At 38.8% G+C, this 15,035-nt stretch overlaps 1 protein-coding gene across 1 annotated transcript in view; it reads left to right on the forward strand.

Annotated features, from left to right (window-relative positions):
- The first annotated feature begins 1,283 nt into the window (after positions 1-1,283).
- LOC149238675 (putative transmembrane GTPase FZO-like, chloroplastic) overlaps positions 1,284-15,035 on the forward strand; it is a 207,271-nt gene continuing 193,519 nt past the window's right edge. The window contains exon 1 of the mRNA XM_089369638.1: positions 1,284-2,075. Within this exon, the coding sequence (XP_089225764.1) occupies positions 1,508-2,075 (568 nt within the window). The 5' untranslated portion in view covers positions 1,284-1,507. The remainder of the gene's footprint in view (positions 2,076-15,035) is intronic.

Raw genomic sequence — 15,035 nt, forward strand, 5'->3', positions numbered from 1 at the left:
ATGATGGTTAAACATCTTTCAATCGTCTAACATATAATTTAATGATCTAATGGTGTGGTCTAACATATAATCTAATGGTGCGGAGTGATGACAGGTGGACAAGAGGATGGTTAAACATCTTTCAATCGTCTAACATATAATCTAGTGATCTAATGGTGCGGAGTGATGCGAGGTGGACAATAGGAGAGTTCTTCTAAAAAAGCTCCTTATGGCGTGATTAAACTCACTGTAATTGTCTAAGATATAATCTATGATGCGGAGTGATGACAGGTGGACAATAACATAATATAATGGTGCAGAGTGATGGTAGGTGGACAAAAAGAGAGTTCTTCTAAAAAAAACTCCTTATGGCGTAATTAAACTCATTATAAAACAAGACTCTTTATCGTAAACCTGTATAATAAAATTCAAAAAATACAAATACACATGTTAATACAATTTTTAATAAAAATTATCTAATTTTACAAAATAAATAGCAATATTATATAAATAACCAGTATTATAATAATATTTTGGTTAAAACCACTATAATAACAATTACAAATTAATAAAATAATCTTTATTAATATTAATCAATATAAATTATTAATTTAGGTTAAAACCACTGTAATAATAATTAATTCAAATTATTCATTTGGATTAAAACCACTATAACGACAATTAAAAATTAATAAAATAATCTTGATTAATATTAATCAATATTTGATTATTAATTCAAATTATTCAAGATATATTCAAACCTTAAATATTATTAAACCAAAAACCAATTTATTTAATGCCAAACGGGAGAAATGTACAAACCCAAAACTAATTTACTTCAATCATTTCTCATGTTAATTGTTGAAATAGGTTAAACCCTTTTTCTTCACATAGCATCTTAATTGGAAACACTATTTTTTATTTGTATTTAAAAAAAAATGAAGTAGATTCTTTATTTTACACGGAGGAGATTTTATAATTTTAAAACTAAATATCTGATTTGACTGTAATTTTAAAATTACATTATTATAATGGTTATATATAAATAAATAAATAAACACTTTTATTAGAAGTTTAAATTATACTATCTGTAACCAAAATAATAAAATAAAACACCGCAGATAAAAATAAAATTAATTAACAAGGCATAACTCAAAATGTGTAAAGAAAGAACACAAGGAGGCACGCTCTGACCTACCGTGCTGCACGGTATTGGAACCTTGTGAAATGGGTCCCTGAGCCTCTGTTCATATTTCTCTCTGGAAACATGCTTTGATGACGACCCTAGGTTTGAAATGATTGGATCCCGCTGACGCCGTTATCCAACGAGGATAAGATCTCAGTCTTTTTGAAGCAATTCCGCCATACATTTAAATCCGAAAAATAATCCACCCGATTAAGTTTGAAGCTCAAGAACAAGAGCAAAACCTGGGTTCCGTGAACCCAGAATCTGCAAACCTTTAAGAATACTCCAACCACACCGAATATGAATAATGGTAACTGGATTTCTTAACAAGAATTGGAGAAAATGGCCTATTTGCTGTTCACCAGCACCGCAATCCAGCACTTATGTTCAAATCTCAAAGCTCAAGCATTCCCCCAATCCAAAGATTTAAGTTTTTTCAGCACTGTAACTATACGACGAAAAAAAATCCAATGGAAAAGGTCTACAAGTGGGGGATTGTACTGTAAATACTCTTTTCAGAACAGAGTCGGTGGTGGTTCGAAGCACCCTGTACTTTATTCTTCTCGTTCATCGCAAGCAGTAGAGAAGCGGAAAACCATATTTCCGGGGGGTTTGAAACGAGCAGACATGATATTACCAGGGCTGGTGCTTCGAGTAACCGCGAATGAGGTGTTGAATGAGGGTCAAAGTGCTAGTATTTTGAAGGTTATTGATTCGGCGGTGTCGATGTCGAAAGATGGATTCTTCACAATGGTTTTTCTGGACGCGAGCGAGAGTGGGGGAAGCCAATTGTATGAAGCAGCGCTTGTTTTGAAGACATTGCTGAGAAGCAGAGCTCATCTGCTAGTTGCGGAACGCGTGGATATTGCCGCTGCCGCTGGGGCCACCGGTGTTGTGCTTTCGGATGAAGGTTTGTTGAATTTTATTTATTTATTATTTCCCAGAAAAATATCTTATAAAATACAGAAAATCAAATATAAAAGGCTGTTTTTCAGAAGAAAAAGCAGTATAGTATTTATATAATGATCAAAAACAATTATTAATATAAAGAAAGTGGGCTTTTGTCCCGGATATGGCATCCTATTCTGCGCATATTTCATCCGTTCATTTTCATTTATACATATACAAAATTTTTGGACATCATATATTCATATCATCATAGCTAGTTTAAAAAACTATCCGGTATGTGTAGAATACCTGTAGATCTGAGATATTATCTAGAAGATAAGGAGCTTATAGCATACCTGATATTGTTAACTTTGTATGCCGGGCATAGAGAATGGCTGTATAACATATGTACAGGGGTCCATAGAGATGCTCAGGTGCCACTTACCGTATGGAGAATGCATTCCTTTCTTTGAAAGTACATCCGCTTGCTCATTTTGATTGCGCTGTATATGTGAGATAGGGAAAGTCACAGGCTTCCATAGAGATGCAATCCTGTCTAGCCATCCTGTAAGGTTGTCATTTTGAATTTCATGTTTGCCTTTCACATGTTCTATGATTATTTGCGAGTCACCATATACATTTATAGGTCCAATATCGATGAAAGTACAGAGTAAAAGCAGACCATGCAGGGCCATGGCCTCTGCCTTGTTATTTGTCCCTTTGCCACCATTCCAGTATATGAAGTATTGGAGATCATTTGAAATACCAATATAAACACCACAAGCGCAAATGCCATCTTTTGCCGCACCGTCAAAGTGAGCCCTTGGGAAGAAGAGTTGCTGGTAGTCAGAGGCAGCCATCTGTAGATTTTTCTGTTGGGGCATGATATGAAGAATGGAGAAGTAATAAGGAATAACCTTATCCATAATACGACCAAAAGTCTCCTTACTGTTTTGGAAGATTTTTTTGTTTCTCCACTTCCATATGAACCAGATAACGATTAATGGAATGGGACGCCAGATAGATTTTTGTGAACCCCACCATTCATATGCTTCTGTTATGGAAGGATGTGAAATTGCAGGAAAGCCAAAATAAGAAGCCAATTGCATCCACAAACACTGAGATTGTGGGCAATTTAAAAAAATGTGCAAATTATCTTCTGTGTTGCCAAGTCAGATCATGCATATGGCTGGTCCCTGGCACCTGCTAGCTCCTTTGCTGTAAATTTGTCCAAGTGAGATTTTTATTATGATATACTAGCCACTAAAACATAATGATTTTTAGCGGGGTGCTTACCTTCCATAGAGAGTGTGGAAAGATTTTCCGAGAGGTTTCTCTTTGCTTTTCTATCAATGAGAGATATATGTCTCTTACTAATATAAGGGACCTGCCTTTCTTTGCCTGCCATTCAATGCAATCTCTGTCCTCAGTTTTATAAAAACCTGCATTCCTCATATTGCAAATAATTCTATTCCATTGGGCAACCATTTCACCTTCTAGGCCCAGTTCTCTGTATGTTTTCCATTGTGGAATGGCATTCTTCCATCCTTCTATTACCTGAGCCCAGTAGAAAAAACCTTTTCGGTGGAGGAGCGAAAGAAGCTATGGGGCGATTATTGGGTCCATTTCTACTCCCTTGATGGCATCAACACTTATAAGGATGTTGTTACCAGTTTTAAATTTCCATATTAAGTTCCTGCAGAAAAAGGAAGAATCTTTTGAAAACTTCTCCAAATCGCCGAACCTTGAGAGGGCCATTTAAAACTGTTCCTGTACCAATAGTAAATATCATTATTCCCAAGGTATTTCATTTTAATAGCTTGACTCCATAAGCTTTTTCCAAAAACCGCCCGCCACAATGATTTGCACAGTAGAGCCCTGCCAAAGAGGCGCAGATTCATGATGCCCCAGCCTCCCTTTTTTTTTGGGAGGGAGATGTTTTCCAATTTAGTAAGATGGAATTTTCTCTTTTCCTTGTTTCCACCCCAGATGAAGGTTGCCATTAAGCTGTTCAATTTATTAACTATAGCCGATGGAATGTAATACAGATGCGCCCAATATACACTGATTTGAGCAAGAACCGACTGTGTTAAAATCATTCTGCCAGCAAGCGATAAGCATTTAAATTCCCACCCTGATATTCTCTTATAAAATCTATCAATGATCCATGACCAGTCCGAGATATTATATCCTGTGGGTTTAAGATGATCTATCTGTTAGTGCATAACTGAATCCACATGGTCTTCACTCGTTACCTCTTTATTGTGTAGTTAATAAATTATGCGATAGGAAACAGATGAGAAGACAATCTAGATGAAAACGAGTAAAACATGATAGAAACTCGGGATGTTGGGTTTTGAAGGACATAGATGCTGAGGAGAACATAGCATTAAGAAGAAAAAGAAGTAAAGGAAAAGCATGCAGATATTAGCGATTATAGATCAAAATTTCAATGGTGGAAGAATTTCAAAGAAGCTTAAGGTGTAAGTGGGAAATAAGGAGATTGTATAAATGTACATGGATGAATAAATACTATTTAATGGGATTGCAAAACACATAATGTGCAATATATTGAGAGTGTGTATGAGGCATCTTTGGCTAAATGCAACAGTCCGAGCGAAAAAGTGGGCTTGAAAGCGTAATTGCAGAAATTCTAGATCGGAGACAATTATTTTATATCCAAGGTAGCTATAAGATGAGAGTTGCTGGAGAACTTTGAATAGGAGAAATGTCCATGGGGATGGAATTGCAGAACTCCAAAAGGCCCTAGTTGCAGGCTTTAATACCAACTAATATGTGTGCATTTAGACAACAATGCAAAGACTCACCTATAAAATGAGAGTATGAGAAGAATTTTGGGTAGGCGAAACACCGCTGGAGCTAGAAATACAGAACCCCAAAAAGGCCTAATTGCAGGCTCTAGGACAAACAGAAATGTGCATATTTAGACAACAATGCAAAGATTCACATGTAAGAATGAAGGAATGCGAGTACAAAAGAATTTGTTGCAGTTGTCCATGTTGTACACATTATATCGTGTTAGGTATATATAGGAGTACAAATTTATTGGAAAGTGATCGTCTTTGACCAGGTCAGCTATGAAATATTTACAAGGAGGTAGTGGGAGCAGCATGATTTGATTTCAAATTGTGCAACTTTGATATTTTCATGTTTAAGCAATTGCTCCTATCAGTGTTCCACTACTTCAAGTCAATTAACGGTAATAACAGTTTGCTTAGCTCTAAAATAGCCACAATATCGCATATGATATATTGATCCTTTCCGTTGTGATATTCGATGTCATTAAATAAGAACCCAAAGAATTTTTGAATTGTGAAGGGACTGATTCTTGCCAAAACTCTAGGGAGCTTGACTCACATTAGCACATAAGAAGACTATTCTTCACGAAGATCAAAACCCAAGGTCCATGATTTCATAAAGAAACCAGCTTGCCCTATCATCCATGGACCTCCTTCAAACATTGTGTCTTTGTCTTTGGAATTTGAGAAACCGAGGTCCATAGTTTCATAAAAAGACCAAATCATTCCATCATCCGTGTGCTTCCTCGAAACACATTGTCTTTGGGATTTGAGAAGAATATTAAGAAATATTCTTCTTAAGTGGAGTCCTATGATTAAACCATTTTGGGTCTTTCAATTAAACTTGATCCATTTTGTTATTGTATTAGACTATGGCTTGTTGAAATTTATAAGTCTAACACATCAGAAATCCCTACTGCATTATCTGGTTTATTATCTCCTACTTGTTCTTCCCATTAACAAGTTATTTATAAATATAAATACTGAAATAAACACAAATGCAGCCTTAACACATATACAGATCAACAACTGAAATAACTAAGACAATCACACAAGGGACATCGTTATTTTTGGACAATTATCCTCGGAAAAACCCAATTCGGGAAAACCATGCAACAAATATGAGGGTTTTACTATTATGCAGTTTTTGAATACAAATAGGGTGCCAAAAATGGCTCACCCAATAGAGAATGCCCTCCGCAGAAGAACCTCTCCTCGGAGACAGATATTCTGGCTGATTAGTCACTGGATGATCGATCCCACAGCAACTGCGACAACTCCTTAGTTGGACAACGAAAGATGCTCCAAGCTTCTCCACTGCTTTGCATCACTCTGGTGGGGATTGCATCACCCTCTTAGCTCTAGTTTGCCCCACGAAAAATATCCAGCGCTGCCTCTTGGCCTTGTGTCAACTCTGCTAGCCTCTGTGCAACTACTGCTGCCTCTATGTTAGCAACTTGGCTCTCTGCATCAGTCCTCTGGCTCTCTGCGTCACCCAAGCTGACCTCCTTAGCCTCTGCATAAGTCCCAGCTGCCTTTGCGTCAGCCTTCCTAGGCTCTGCACTGTCTCTCTGGCACTATCTCTGCCTCTTTGTTATGTATTCTCGGCCTCGTGCCAAACTGCCCCTCGCTGCAACAGATCACTGGTTCGATTCTCTCAGCAAACCCCGCTCCAGAAAATCGAACTGACTGATCAATTTGGTGTGTCTCCAATTGACCCTCAAGCTTCTTCTTACACTTTTCCTGTTGAATCTTCAACGACCAACATTAAGTCCCTAATCAACGGCTAAGATTAGATTTGGCTTGATCCTCGTCTCTTGGAACCTTCTAACCCAAAATTATATTAATACACATTAATATTTTAATTTTCCTAAGTTTATACTTAGGACCCCATTAAAAATATTAATTATTTTAATATCTCCTCATTCGGGTAGAATTTCTCCAAACGATTTATGGGTTTTGGAGATCTCATGTGCTTTAGCCTCTCCACCAATTTTCATGGCTAGAGCACATCCGATGCTACCACAAATCAACACTCCCTCTTAGTGAGGAATGTGCTCTAGTAATGCTCCATCACTGAAACATCACACTGATCCTCCGCACCGGTACCTGTGCTGATGCTTGGCCTGTTGCCTCACATCATCTGCACTGCTGTTTCTTTTAATGCTACCCATGACACTGCCACTGCCACTACTACATTTGTACTGCAACTCCCTCTCAATATGCTGCCCATGCTGCCCCTAGTATTGCCACTGCTAACTGCTGCACTGCAACTCAGTTACTGAGAAGTAGGTAATTGACTTCTCCTAAATACTGACATTCCAGTCAGTCTGGAAGCCTCGTGAAACTGAAGCTGTCTCTGCTGTCACTGTGCTGCTGCATACACCTCTGTGCCTCTCACTCTGCTACAACCTCCACTGTGCTGCCTCAAATTTCTGCATCGAAGCATTGCCTTTGCTGCTCCACTACACTTTGCTCCACTCGACTCTTGTCATCCTGCTACTGTCGTGAAGGGCTTCTGTAGTCGGATATGATCCAAGAGTTTGGGCACCTCAAGGATTCTGCCCCTAGTATGTAGTCCTCCTGACTACATCTCGATGTCTCCCCACCTCTTCTCTAAAGGTGCATGAGCACTCATGGCACAATCATCATCAGTCTCGACCTCTTTCTCCGCCTTAGCTGGAGCTGCCTTAGAATTAGAAGCCTCTCCCTTGTTTTTCTTCTTGGGACACTGGGATGCATAATGTCCTAGCTCCCCATAGTGGAATCACTTCACCTTGGAGATGTCCTTCTTCCTTTTTCCCTTAGCTGTCCTGCAGATGCTAGAGCCGCATCCTCCTCCTCCTCTTTCTTGATTCGACCTCCCTTGCCACTACCTCCCGCCTCAGTCATCCTCCTCATCTCTTCCTAGCGAAGAGCTGCCCACATCTCCTCCCGACCGGGAATAGTAGCCCTGCCCAAAATACTTTGGACAAATGTCCCCCACTCCTCGGAGACTGCATCAGGGCAATCTTGACCATAAATTCTAGATCTGGTGTAGACCCCACAAAAGTAAGCTGGTCACGAATCTCCTGCAACCTGAGAAGGAATGGATCTATCTGCTCTCCCTTCTGCATCTGATACGACTGCAACTGATTCTCCAATAGCATCTTCCGTTGCACGGAAGTGCCCTGATACAAGGTTGTCTAAGTATCCCACATCTCCTTTGCTGTGTTCTTTTCAGCAATATGTGGTATGACATGATCTTTGACCCCATCTAGGATCATGCACTTCGCCCTCGCAATTGCATACTCATACTTCTCATTCTCAGCTGGGTCGATCGGGATAGCCACGGTTCTCAAGGCAAAGTCCTTGATCCGATGTTGATCCGGACTGCGAAGATCCTGGCCTTCCAGATGACAAAGTTGGAAGTCCCGTCCAACCTGTCTTGATCCCTCAGTCTGTTTACTGCCATTTCAACGCCTCTTCTAGACTCCCTCTGAGATTGACTTCCCTCCTGGAAATCTCCCTCTAAGTCCTGATTTCCCTCCTGGAAATCCTCTGGTCAGCTGTCGAACCGCTCCTCTCCAATCCTCCTTGCAACTGCAACTCGGATATGGATTTCTTTGCTAGAAATCCGTCAAGGTAGCGACTCCCTCTACCTTCGTTCCGTCTCCTTAAGTACTGTTCTGCAGTGACAGAAACAACACCCCACCAGCTCCTCAAATCACAATTTGCACACAACTCCCCAAGACTCGACAACCGAAGAAACTGAGCCTTTCAGGCTCTAGGCAATCCTGACAATGGCTGAATTTGCACCTTTTGGCCACATCGTCGATACTTGGCTGAGAAAGATGACTGGCACTGCGTGGCTTTGATCTGCCCCTCTTTGCTTCTGCACTGACCCTCCTCCTGGCTCGAAATGATGACGCAGACCCTCTGCCTCACTTTTTCTCTACTGCTTCTGTAAGAACCAATAAATAGATGTACATAAAACAGTAAGGAATTTAAAGTATGAACCTGTAACATTTTCATTGGAAACCTGACAAAATCAATTAACGGGACTGTTGAGGTACCTACCTGTACTCCTGCAATTGAAGATGCCTCCGGCTACTCTACTACAGTTACTGAGAGACCGAATCCACCCAGCCAGACTGAGCAGAGCCTGGCTGCTCAATCCAATAAGCTTCTCAACAGAAGCTGACCATTCCCCTGTGCCCAGAACCTCAAAACTCTCAAGCTCTTCCAATGGTTGATTCCCCTTCTCCTTTCGAATTCTTCCCTCTGGTTTTCCCCCCCTCCCCTCCAAATTCCATATCTCGTGGTTTTTATGCTCTGGCTTGGCGGTGGCTGCCCTTCCATCTGCAGCCACCGCTTACCCTGCAGAGGACACGCCTGTGCTTACGCATCCCATCCTGGTCCTCCTTCCAGTCGTGAATGAATACGCCTTAATGTTTTAAACCATAAGGTATGTATTAATTATTCTTTTTAATATGACCATTACATGGTGTATACATGTATCATTAAGATATTATAACGTTTAAACATTATACATGTGTCCTTATAACATTATCACGTATCATTATAACTATATAACGTATCTTTATAACTTTAGAACATTTAAAACATATCACATTTTTATATATATTTGTTTTAATATAACTTTTATAAACTTTATACTTGGATCCCCTTTTAAATTGATTATTTATATTAATATTTAATATTTATTTTATTAATTTATTAATATAATTTTATTAATAATCTGGAGCATATAATATATATATATATATAGTCCTCTTTTAAGATTTAACCATACATTACGCAATATTGGTGAATGAGTAGAACTTCTATTCCAAGGAGTGTCATGGTATTTAACACTTATAATCAATTTAGTATAAAATACTAGTGCGGTGTATGCGACACATGCATATGTAGCTATCATATGCATGTACTGTATACCTGCTATTATGCTTGCGTTCTTTGTATTTATAGATGGGTCGTTACATACACTCCCCCTTCAGAAAACTTCGTCCCGAAGTTAGAGTTTTTATCTTATCTGATTATTTATGATAATAATTAGTACACCCTTCTTAGGTTTTAAAATTTTTATTTTAATATAAAGAGACTATAAACTTAGGGTTTTAGGTTTATGATTTTAATGGCCATGCCTTGCCCTATTCAGGTTCCCAAGCTATTCTAAAATCATCCTATCCTTCCTAATCTCTTCCGCTCCCATCCTATCCGTTCTCTACTGGAGTATGCCACGGCGTCAGTTTTACTGACCTAACCATTCATAAACTCTAAGGTGACAGCGTCGGTTATACTGACCTGATTCCCAGTAGACATCCGACAGTCATCATCGCATGTCTAGGAGAGCGTGATTCGCACAGTCCTCCCATGACTCCAGGGTTCGAAGGATAAACGGTGGGCAACACCTCCACCCCTCTCAGTAGAATTAGGGCTAATACCCTATCATAGAATCACTTTGAGCTTTAATTGTTCTGAGGTTCTGTCATCACGTGGTCATCCTGGTAACTGTTTATTGTCTGCAATCATACACTTATCCATGTATTCTTAAAATGTGCATCAACATAATCAAAATAACTCATGTATTATTCACATATGTCACTACAGTATAACATATTTTGCCATATTCTATGCATGTCGTTTGACTTTCATTTAAAATGTAATTATTCCCTGATTTCTATTACATTGATCATATTGACATGTATAAATAAAATAGATTTATAATATCTTAATTTCTATCAGAAGTAAAATCATTTAACTGTCTTAAACTTTACTTTGACAACTATAATTTAGTAAGATCAACAACATATATCGTTTTGGTATCCATGTACCAGCAGAAGTTAAACATATATTATGTCACAAAATTTCACGTTTATATATAATCATTCAAAATGGTTATGAGTCTCTGATTGCAGTGAAGTAAATATATACTAAACATAGTTTAAAGTTCTTCAAAATTGACATAGATTAGGGTATCTTTGACATATGTCCTCTGTATTTTCCCAAGTAGCTGATCCAGGACTATACTTGTCCCATTGGACCTTAACTTGGTCCACCAGGCGATTCCTGAGCTGTCGAACCCTACGTTCCAGTATACGTAATGGTTCGACCGATACGACTCCCTCGTCCGATACCTGCAATTCCTTCCATTGAAGGTTATGAGATTGATCAATGATATAATGTCTTAATACAGAAACATGAAATACATTATGAATTCTATGCAGGTGAGGTGGTAGGGCAAGACGATAGGCAACAGGTCCAACTCTTTCCACGACTTTAAATGGTCCAATAAATCGGGGTGACAACTTTGTCCCTTTTCCGAATCGAATAGTACTTTTATTCGGTTTGATGCGGATGAAGACCTGATCCCCTACTTCATACCTCCTATCAGTTCTGTGAGCATCGGCATAACTCTTTTGTCTGTTCTGTGCTTCCTTTAATCGTTGTCTAATTTGTCCTACCTGTTCTTCCATTTCATGGATTAATTCTAGTCCTATTATCACTCGATCTTCTAACTTGTCCCAACTTAACGATGTTCTGCAAGGTCTGCCGTATAAAGCTTCAAATGGAGGCATTCCAATCGAACTGTGGTAACTGTTATTGTATGCGAATTCGACTAAGGGTAAATACTTTTCCCAGTGTGATTGCTGATCCATAACATACATTCGCAACATGTCTTCAAGTACTTGATTTACTCTTTCTGTTTGCCCATCAGTCTCAGGATGGTAAGCAGTGCTTAAATTTAGTTGAGCTCCTAAGGCTGTTTGCATGCAAGTCCAGAATCTAGAAGTGAATCGCGAATCTCTATCGGATATAATCTTCTTAGGTACTCCATGAAATCTGATAACTTCATTTATGAATACTCAAGCTACGTCAACAACATTGTAAGTATCTCTTACGGGAATGAAATGGGCGTTTTTTGTTAATTTATCTACTACTACCAAAATGACATTGTGTCTTTGAGAAGTAAGAGGTAGCCCAGTGATAAAATCCATAGAAATGATCTCCCATTTAGACATGGGAATGTCGTGAGGTTGTAAGAGACCCGCGGGGTGATAATGATCTGCTTTTACTTGCTGACATTCCAAACATTTTGCAACAAATTGAGTGATATCACGTTTCATGCCTGACCAGAAGAAGAGTTTCTTGGTATCTGCATACATTTTCCCTACTCCAGGATGAGCACAAGATACTGATCTGTGGGCTTCCCAAGGATAGTGTCTTAAAGATCCTTATTCTCAGGAATATACATCCTTCCATGGAATCGTAAGATTCCATTTTTTTTCTAATTCATATCCCTCAAATTTAGATTCTTTTGTCTTTTTATCCTCAAGACGCGATCTCACTTTTAAATACCAGCTATCTTTTATAAGATGTTTCAGTACTCATTGTCTTAAGTCTACTCTAATGGGTATGAGAGAAAATATCCGAGGTCTTCTGCTTAAAGCATCTGCTACTACATTTTCTTTTCCCTTAATGTATGATATTCCGAAGTCATATTCACTTAGGAATTCACTCCATCGCCTTTGTCTGGCATTTAAGTCTCTTTGGGTGAACAAATATTGTAGACTTTGATGGTCGCTTTTAAGTGTAAAACTTTGTCCCACTAGATAGTGTCTCTAAATATTTAAAACTAGCACTACAACGGCTAATTCTAAATCGTGAATAGCATAGAGTTGTTCATGAGGTTTTAACTTTCTGGAAGCATATGCTATCACTCCTCTATCCTGCATCAACACTGCACCCAGCCCTTGTTTGGATGTATCAGTACATACCGTAAAATCTTTGTCCATATCTGGGACTCTTAGGATTGGTGCACTGGTGAGTAGTCTTTTGAGTTCAGAGAATGCTTTATTACATTCTTCGGTCCATTCATACTTAACACCTTTACGCTGAAGGGTTGTAATCGGCTTTGCGATTTTGGAGAATCCCTCCACAAATCTTCGGTAATAACCGGGTAAACCCATAAAGCTTCGTATCTCATGTGCATTTTTCGGTATTGGCCATTCCATGATCGTTTTTACCTTCTCAGGATCTACTGAAATCCCTTCACCCGATATGATATGACCTAAATAATGAATCCTTTCCTAAAAGAATGAACACTTGGATAGTTTTCCATACAACTGACGTTCTCTAAGGCAGGACAATACTATCCGTAAATGATCTTCATGCTCTTTCTTATTCTTGGAATAGATGAGAATATCATCTAAAAAGACTTGTACAAATTGATCAAGATATTTGCGGAAAACACTGTTCATAAGATTCATGAATACTGCTGGTGCATTTGTTAATCCAAATGGCACCACAGTAAATTCATAATGTCCAAAATGTGTCCAGAATGCAGTCTTAGAAATATCATTCTCAGAAATCCTTAGCTGATGATAGCCTGATCGAAGATCAATTTTTGAAAAGATAGCAGCTCCTTTCATTTGATAAAAAAGATCATCGATTCGAGGCATAGGGTATTGATTCTTTACTGTAGCTCGATTCATGTCTCGATAATCTATGCATAATCTTAAAGATCCATCTTTCTTCTTGACAAAAATTACAGGAGCGCCCCAATGTGATATACTGAGCTGAATATGCCCTATATCCAGTAGTTCCTTCAATTGAATTTGCATTTTTTGAAGTTCTGGAGCTGTCATTCTATAAGGCGTTTTAGAGATCGGTTGGGTACCTGGTTTTAATTCAATAGTGAGATCCAGCTCTCTTACCGGGGGTAATCCTGGTAGTTCTTTTGGAAATACATCTGGAAATTCGGCTAACACCGGATATTGTCCTAAGGATGGTCCTTTTTCTTCGCTTACTTCTTGAATTACATAAGCCTGACAACCTTTCCTTAAACAACGCTTCATTTTCATTGCTGATATGTAGCGTAAAGATACTTTCCTCTTGATTCCTTGAATTTGGATTACTTCTCCTTCATCATTTATACCTAGAATTCTTTTCCCATAACAGTCTACCCAAGCTTGATGAGTTTCTAGCCAATCCATACCTATGATAAGATCATAAGTTCCCAAGGCTGTGACATAAACTTTCAGTTTAGTCGTACAGACCCCTAGGTCAATTTTGCATTGATCCACACTTAAGCCCACGGATTGGAGTTCTCCTGAGGCCATTTCCACCTGATTGAAATCATTTTGTCTGCGAGCTGCCAACCCACATTTGTTTAATGCATATGACAAAATGAAACCATCTGTGGCACCAGTATCAAATAAGATTTTGAGTTTTATACCATTGATAATACCTGAAGATTCCACTACAGTGGATTGATGCACTGCTTGGTCATTGCTGACTACTGCATGAATTCTATGATTACCTCGATTGTTTGATATTAATTCCTTTCCAGTCCTATGCAATATATCCGATGAAGCTTCTGGACAATCACGTTGAAAATGTGGTCCCCCACATCCCCAACAATTAAGCTGCGTTGATCCTCTTGAATCAGGACGTGAATTTCTAGAGAACGAGCGTCGTCCTCTCATGTTGATTCCTCTTGAATTTCTTCTTCTACTGGCAGTCCCTCGAGATGTCCATGGACTGGTGTTTTATGATTCCGCGGCTATAGTGTTTACTACCATGGGAGCTCTTGTTCCTATATTTCTTGGGGTAAACATGTTACCGTAAGGTGGCCTTGAGCTACCTCCTCTGAAGAAGTTTCGGGGAGTCTTTCCTGGAAATCCTGATTGTAAAGGTTTTGCTGGCCCTATATCTTTTTTGATTCCAAGGTGCTCTTCTACATAACGACCACATTCAACCGCCTCAGCTACTGATGATGGTTTCCACATGCTTACCAAGGCTCTGATGCGAGGATTTAACCCAAATATGAAGCGTTCAATTTGACGTTCATCAGAATCTAAGTAGTGAATGTATTTTACAAGCTCCATAAACCTTATCTCGTACTCTTCCACTGTTTTATTTCCTTGAATTAATGTATGAAAGGCTTTTGCTTGCTGTTGTTGAAAGTATGGAGGTAAATACTTTGCGCGGAACCTTTCCTCAAATAGTTCCCAAGGGACATTATCCGATGTAAGGTGCAACTGCTTTTCCAGATTTCCCCACCAAATCAAGGCACTTTCCTTTAATTGAAATACAACAATTTTTGTTTTTGCCGCAGAAGAATATTCTCTTAATCTAAAGCATTTGTTCATTCCTTC

This window comes from Pinus tabuliformis, chromosome 8 (genome assembly GCF_031772625.1).
Source record: "Pinus tabuliformis cultivar Carrire ecotype Pingquan chromosome 8, CPIR1, whole genome shotgun sequence".
Taxonomy (NCBI): domain Eukaryota; kingdom Viridiplantae; phylum Streptophyta; class Pinopsida; order Pinales; family Pinaceae; genus Pinus; species Pinus tabuliformis.